General features: G+C 35.0%; 1 protein-coding gene across 2 annotated transcripts; it reads left to right on the top strand.

The window, feature by feature from the left end:
• Window positions 1-1,085: 1,085 nt before the first annotated feature.
• Window positions 1,086-7,010, top strand: LOC125852192 (calcium-dependent protein kinase 7-like). Of its 2 annotated transcripts, none has more exons than XM_049531915.1 (9): window positions 1,086-1,307; window positions 1,627-2,152; window positions 3,564-3,687; window positions 3,778-3,921; window positions 4,261-4,413; window positions 4,534-4,649; window positions 4,821-4,988; window positions 5,126-5,356; window positions 6,631-7,010. In XM_049531915.1, the coding sequence occupies exons 2-9, from the start codon at window positions 1,649-1,651 to the stop codon at window positions 6,787-6,789; spliced, it is 1,599 nt and encodes a 532-aa protein (XP_049387872.1). In that variant the 5' UTR covers window positions 1,086-1,307; window positions 1,627-1,648; the 3' UTR covers window positions 6,790-7,010. The 2 variants fall into 2 exon arrangements, with proteins under 2 accessions (XP_049387872.1, XP_049387871.1); XM_049531914.1 differs by having other exon boundaries at window positions 1,087-1,329.
• The last annotated feature ends 670 nt before the right edge of the window (window positions 7,011-7,680 follow it).

Here is a 7,680-nt window from a genome sequence, read left to right on the forward strand (position 1 = left end):
ATAAATCGCAACTCCTTAGAATGGTTGGTAACTTCATTTAGACACTCATATAATAATTTTTTTTATTAAGTATTTCAACATATAATAAATAATTTTTATCAGACATTTTCACTTCAAAATTTGAAAAGCTTTTACATGTACATTATATAGATAAATTAATTTTTAAAAACATGTCATTTTCTATACAAATTAGCCTCAATAAATAAAGGAAAAATTACAGAAATCCCACATTTTAGTTTACTTATTACCATTATCCCCTATAAGTTTTACAAAATTCCAAAATCCCTCATTTTCGCGTATCAGATTAATGTATCAACGCTTATATTATTGTATCTCGCACATCAAATTAATGTATCAGCGCTTATATTATTGTATCTCGCGCATCAGATTAATGTATCAGCACTTATATTATTGTATCTCGCGCATCAGATTAATATATCATCGCTTATATTATTGTATCTCGCGCATCAGATTAATGTATCAGAGCTATATAAGTGCTGATACATGCGCGAGATACAATAATATAAAGCGTTGATACATTAATCTAATGCGCAAGATACAATAATATAAGCGCTGATATATTAATTTGATGCGCGAAATACAATAATATAAGCGTGATACACTAATCTGATGCGCAAAAATGAGGGATTTCTGTAAGGAATAAATTGTAATTTTACCTTAAAAGTATGTGATTTCTGCAATTTGCCCATAAATAAAACATCAAACATGTTCTAATTAGGAATGATGTGTTTTATGTAGTCAATTTATTTACACCTGCAAAAGTTTTTTTTTTAAAATTAAATAAAAAATACTAATAGATCAGAACAAATATAAGTACTTTCTCCATTTCAATTTATTTATCTCATATATATATTTTTTCAAAATAATTTTTTAATTCAATTATTTACTAACATGCTTAAAATTACTTGATACATTTAACTTATTGTTAATTAAAATTACAAGATTTTTTTTTTAAAAAATCATCCTAAATCCAAACAGGATAAATAAATTCAAACAAAAATAGTATACGATAATTCGAGCATCCAAATCAAATTTTGCTATAACATAGTTTGAAAACCATGAAAATATCCATTGAAATGACAGAGAAAAAATATAGAGAAATGGGGAAAATAAGATGGGGGTTTCCAAGAGAGAAAAGTCTCTGTAGAAAAGAGCTTTGACTCTCTCTTCCAATGGTGAATTTAGTTTTCACACCTTCATGAACAACTTTCTTCTCATATTCAAATTCTTCTCTTAATTCCACAACTACCCTCCAATTCTTATCTCCAACAACAACAACAAAAAAGGCAACATTTTGCTTTTCTGCAGGTTTTTTTTTTTCTACATTTCATTGCTGTTTAATCTTGGTTTTTAATGTTGTTTCTGTATGTTGGTATCTTTTTTTCTTCTTGTTTTTTGATTTTATATGTTGGGGTTTGAAAAAAGATCAGAAATTTATCAGAATCTTGAAATATGGGTTCATATTCTTGAAGATCTCTTAAAAATGCATGCTTTTTGTGTTTTTTTGTTTCAAGAAAGTTAGAATCTGAATGAATCTTTGAATATGACATTAGTGGTTTCATTGTTTAGCTCAAAGATTGATTTTTTATTGTTATGTTTTTTCAGTATTTGATATTTTGAAATTGTTATGGGAAATTGCTGTGGGACACCTGGTAATTCTTCTGAAAATAAGAAGAAGAACAAACCAAACCCTTTTGCTCTTGATTATGGTGCAACTCAAGCATCTGGAGGTGATGGAAACAAGCTTGTTGTGTTGAAAGATCCAACAGGACACAATATTCAAGAAAAATATGATCTTGGTTGTGAGCTAGGAAGAGGAGAATTTGGGGTTACATATTTATGTACTGATGTTGATACAGGGGACAAATATGCTTGCAAATCGATATCGAAGAAGAAACTTAGGACTGCTGTAGATATCAATGATGTTAGGAGAGAAGTTGAGATCATGAAGCATTTGCCTAAACATCCTAATATTGTGACCTTGAAGGACACTTACGAGGATGATAATGCAGTGCATATTGTGATGGAACTTTGTGAGGGGGGTGAGTTGTTTGATAGGATTGTTGCTAGGGGACACTATACAGAGAGAGCGGCTGCGGTTATTATGAAGACTATAGTAGAAGTTGTTCAGGTACAATTTTACTAATTGATGCTTGTCTTTGCTTTTCATGTATAATTGTAACTTGTTTGTTTATTTCATGTAATTTAGGGGTTGCTAATTTAGGATTATGTTAATGAAGTTTGAATTCGACAATGCCAACTGAAAGTGTCAATTTAGACTAGAAAAGAATGTTGAGATTGAAGTTTCCTGTTTGTAAGCAGAATGAATGTTCTTGTTGAAGAATCTCTTTTAAGAATATCTTCCCCACTTCTTCAGTAAATTTTCCTACTTTGTTATGCCGATTACTGTCTCTTAGAAGGAAAACGGAAGCTGACTGGTGTTTTGTTTAGGGACGGGAGCCACTCCTTTTCTGAGTTTGTCTGCACTCTCTTGGTAGATAGGACACTCCCTTTCTTAGCTCAGGATCTACTTTGCTGTTTGTAAATGAGTGCTTAACGTTTTTATTTGATTCATTTCACACGTTGAGATCCTATAGCATTTAACTAGACTAGATTTTATCTTCCAATATCATTATACCTAGATGTCAAATATAGTAAAAAGCGAAGTTGCTCGAACTCTTCGAAAATGTCGACAGGTGCTTGTCGGATCCTCCAAAAGTAGTGCATTTTTGGAGGATCCGACTCGGGTGCGGCAACAATTTTGGAGAGTCCGAGCAACTTAGGTAAAAAGTGTATTCATGCTCTAAATGTTGTTAGTTTTTTTATCTTTCTTATCTTGACTTGTCAATTTTTCTTTGTTGGCAACTGTTTCATTGTCCTATATTTTTCTCATGCAAATACCTTTTAAAGTATATACTTTCGTGCTAACCATTTAAATGAAACTTAAAGAAGCTAATAACACAGAGGATTTCAGTTTCACCATCCAAATGTCAACTATGAATTGCAACTTGTGATAGTTTTAGACAGATAGCTTATTTGTATAGATTTTTTTTGATAAGGCTGATAGCTTATTTGTATAGATGCAATTAGAATAATAGAAATGTAAAATAACTGTCAGTAACCAGTAAGATGCCGGTCTTTATATTCTATTTCCAGAGTGGGAGATCTATTGTAGCTTGCTTTCAGCATTAGTTAGTATAGCATGGGATTGTTGCTAACAGGGTTCAATTTTAAACTGTATTTGGTGACCATAATGACATGAGAGCTCAACTTACATAATTACATATTAGAGAGAGATATTCATTTTATGGAATAGGTTTAAGAAGTTCATGTTTCTACATTTAGTTGTTTAGAGTTGTTATAAGAACGAGGTGGTAACAGACGCAAACATGATGGCTAATTATCCCAAATTTATACAATTTAATGTATGTGGTTGCTCATACATCTTTGGTCAATGTTCACTTTCCAGTTGCATTATGTTTCCTCAAGAAATGACTGCTCTTCTTGCAATTTCAACTTACAGAGTTTCAATGACATTTCAGATGTGTCATATGCACGGAGTAATGCATCGTGATCTCAAACCTGAGAACTTTCTCTTTGGTAACAAGAAAGAAGCTGCTCCTCTGAAGGCTATTGACTTTGGATTATCAGTGTTCTTTAAACCTGGTAATGCAATTACTAATGGCACAGTGTGTTAGAACTTTTTTGATGCTAGAAAAGATTAATATTTGGAGTCATCTTTATTTTCTTTAACAGGGGAGCGGTTTAACGAGATAGTGGGAAGTCCTTATTACATGGCTCCAGAGGTCCTAAAACGCAATTATGGCCCGGAGGTTGATGTCTGGAGTGCTGGAGTTATCCTTTATATTCTTCTTTGTGGTGTTCCACCTTTCTGGGCAGGTCCGTTTCTTTTATTTCCCTTCTTTATGTAACAAGTAATATGCCTTGGTTCACCGCAAAGAACAAAGTAATTAACCTTGATGCATACTATGCATTTCTTAGAACTTGGTGATTAATTAATGAGTGTCAAAATAAAATGGAATTTGAAATTGATGCATTGTTAACATCGTAGATGACTAGGTGAGGGTGGCTGCAAGAGTGAATCCCACCTCTTCCTGGACTAATCTAAATCAAAGTTCCTTTTTTCCTTTTGGCCTGTGATAGTCAGTACTTTGTGCTTCCATTAATTTACTCACAGTTTTCTCAGTAATTGCCTAAAATTCTACTGAATATGTGCAGAGACTGAACAAGGAGTAGCCCAAGCAATTATTCGCTCTGTGGTTGATTTCAAGAGAGATCCATGGCCTAAGGTTTCTGATAATGCAAAGGATCTTGTAAAGAAGATGCTTGATCCAGATCCAACTCGACGGCTCACAGCTCAGCAGGTTCTTGGTAATGTTTGTTAACTGTTGAGATGCTATACTTTCATTTGCTTGTTGTTTATTCTCTCTCAGTTTCATAAGTTCAATTTAGTGACTTTTTTTGGGCTTTCGCGCATATACATGAATGCAGAGCATACCTGGTTACAAAATATAAAGAAAGCACCAAATGTCTCATTGGGTGAGACTGTGAAAGCAAGGCTTAAGCAATTTTCAGTAATGAACAAGCTCAAGAAAAGAGCTCTAACGGTAAATTATTTCCTTTTCATTTGCAGTTCTATACATATCGATAGCTTTCTGCACCTTCTCAGAAGGATATCTTCATATGCGTAATTCTTAAAGCCCAAAATAAGGACAAACGATTTTCTGCCTTCTCACAAAAGTTTCTGGGGTTATATTCTTTCTTCATTGCTTGCACAGATTATGGCCGAGTTTTTATCAGCAGAAGAAGTGGCTGGAATGAAGGAAGCATTTGATATGATGGATACAGGAAAGAAAGGCAAGATTAACCTTGGAGAACTTAAAAATGGTCTGCAAAAGCTGGGCCATCAGATCCCTGATGCTGATCTTCAGATTCTTATGGAAGCTGTAAGCATTCTCATGCACTTCATTTTGCTTGATTGGATTTTCTTTCAACTTTACGAGGACTAAATGTATATTTATAAGTCGAGCAGCTAATATTAATATAAGTGTTCCTTTTTTGATCTTCTGCTTCGCTTTTACAGGCGGATGTTGATGGAGATGGAAGCTTAAATTACGGGGAGTTTGTCGCTGTATCTGTTCATCTTAGAAAGATAGCAAATGATGAGCACCTGCACAAAGCATTTTCAGTTTTCGACAGAAATCAGAGTGGTTACATAGAAATTGAGGAGCTGCGCAGTGCCTTAAGTGATGAGGATGGTGGCAACAGTGAGGAAGTCATCAATGCCATTATGCATGATGTTGACACTGACAAGGTCAGTATTTTTTGTGTGTCCATTCATGTATATCTACCGGATTTCATACTTAGTGCATAGACGTCTCTTACAAATGTCTCTTTAATTGCTTGTGGAACCATAAATACCCCCCTCATCTGGTTCCGGAGTTCCAACTACACGTAAACTTTGTTGAAGACATATTATCCCCTTGTACTTGTAAAATATGTATCTTCTATCATCCTGAGAGGTACATATGATATGCCAAATGTGAACATTAGGGTGTATGCATGTGCTGCTAATGCATTTACCCCTTTTTCCTTTTTCACTTCTTTTCCGTCTCCCCAACATGTTAATGTCCTCTGGCTAAATCTGGAAAAAGATGGAGGGAGAGCTTCACATTGGAAAAATCCGGATTCAACCTAGTTTTAGTTTTCTGGCAACTTAGACAGCTCAATCAGTACAAAAAATCAAATGTTTCTATCAAACAACTCAAATTAGTAGAAAAGGAAAAGAAGGGTCATAAGTGAGGGAATAAGAAAAAGGAAGAGAAAGACCCTTCGGGGTGGTCCAGTGGTTTGGGCTTGAGACTTCCATGTTGGAGGTCACAAGTTCAAAACCCCTTGCCAATGAAAGCAAGGGGTTTGCCTTCTGGGTTGAGCTCGTCGCACCTGGCTTGTCTAGTGTGGGTTACCTCTCCTGTGTAGTTTGCGAGCTATAAGAATGTGGGTTTTACCCTGTGTGCACTCAAAGGGTAGCTATTGCGGGTTTCCCTTTGTCTTTGTCATTTAAAAAAAGAAAAAGGAAGAGAGATTAAGAAAGCATTAAAAAAAAGAGTAGGATGGTATATATAATAGAAGAAATGCTACAAAAAATAAATTTTTTATTCTTTTCACCTCAGGCGCTTTAAGAGAGTAAATACTGCACGTCACGTGGCGTCTCAATGTTGTAGTAGATACATTTTGGACAAGAACAAGGAGTAATAGGCCTCCCGCAAAGTTTAAGTCTGTAGTGGGATTGGGGGACTAATTGAGGAGAGTATTTATATATTCTCGGCGTCTCAATGTTGTAGTAGATACATTTTGGACAAGAACAAGGAGTAATAGGCCTCCTGCAAAGTTTAAGTCTGTAGTGGGATTGGGGGACTAATTGAGGAGAGTATTTATATACTCCTTTCTAAATTGTATTTTCTTTTCCATTCACTGATCTTCTGTTCAACTTTATCATTCATTTCGACTTAATGTCGTTCATTTTGAGCTTTTAGTTTGTTACCACAGCATCAAAGTTCATCAGTTACATTGTCTATAACCATGCAGGATGGTCGCATTAGTTACGAGGAATTTGCTGTGATGATGAAGGCTGGTACGGATTGGAGAAAAGCATCGAGACAGTATTCTCGTGAACGATTCAACAGTCTCAGCTTAAAATTGATGAGAGATGGCTCGATACAAGTCGGAAAGGAGGAGGGTAGATGATCAATTGCAGAAGAAAAAGAAATGTCAAAAGAGGAAAAAAGAAACTCTTCTCTTTGCTGTGCACTTCAATTTTTTTGGCTTCCTCCCCTTTGAGCTCTATAGGATTGAGGTGTGAGGTCTGCAACCTGTTACATCCTAGGCATCTAACAAAGAATTTCTGAGGTCTTTTACCTTGTTGTAAAATGTAATTACATGTATTGGTTATAAGCTCATTCTTATTATAAATTTTTTTAAGGCTCATACAAATCATTGTAACTCTCCTAAGATTGAAACTTAGATGTCAGTAATGTATTGATCCGGTCGGTCATTTTGGGAAAGCTTCGTGAATTTACCATTTTGCCCTTCCTGTTATCGACCCTGAGAATTTTATGTTTAATTTTTGAAAGTTGGTTACAAACTTTGAGTTTTAAGTTGAGAATTTGGTAAGATTTGTGTTTGAAAGGCTAACTTTGTTTAAAGGAGGTTTTCAGTGTCTTTTGAAGTTTCGACTGTCGGAATGGAATTTTGTCGATTCCATTAATCTCGGAATGTGGTATATGGTTTGAGAATTGTCGGATTTAAATTCGGAGTTCTTTTGAGGTCCTAAATTATGAAACTGTGGAAATTTAGCCTTTGGTAAACGTTCGGGGTTTAGATGCTTCGATCAGAATTTCAAGAGTTCTGTTGGATTTGGGGGATGATTTTAGGCTTATGTAAGGTGTTGGTTGATTTTTGAGAGGTATCAAGCTTGTTTTAGCCTTTTTAGGTGTTGAGTTAGTTTCTTGTGATTTTCACGGATGTTGGGTCAAGGAGAACTCAGATTTGTGTTTTGATTGTTCCATTGAGTCCGGAACGTTGGATGTAATTGATTTGCATATGTGGTTTGTGTATACGGGGTTCTGAACGAATCCT

The sequence above is a fragment of the Solanum stenotomum genome, unplaced genomic scaffold (genome assembly GCF_019186545.1).
Source record: "Solanum stenotomum isolate F172 unplaced genomic scaffold, ASM1918654v1 scaffold32770, whole genome shotgun sequence".
Taxonomy (NCBI): domain Eukaryota; kingdom Viridiplantae; phylum Streptophyta; class Magnoliopsida; order Solanales; family Solanaceae; genus Solanum; species Solanum stenotomum.

Coding starts and splice junctions, on each gene's coding strand:
- LOC125852192 (XM_049531915.1), top strand. CDS start 1,649: ATGGGAAATTGCTGTGGGACACCTGGTAATTCTTCTGAAAATAAGAAG. Junction 3,688..3,777: donor ATCAGTGTTCTTTAAACCTG/GTAATGCAATTA, acceptor TTTCTTTAACAG/GGGAGCGGTTTAACGAGATA. Junction 3,922..4,260: donor TGTTCCACCTTTCTGGGCAG/GTCCGTTTCTTT, acceptor GAATATGTGCAG/AGACTGAACAAGGAGTAGCC.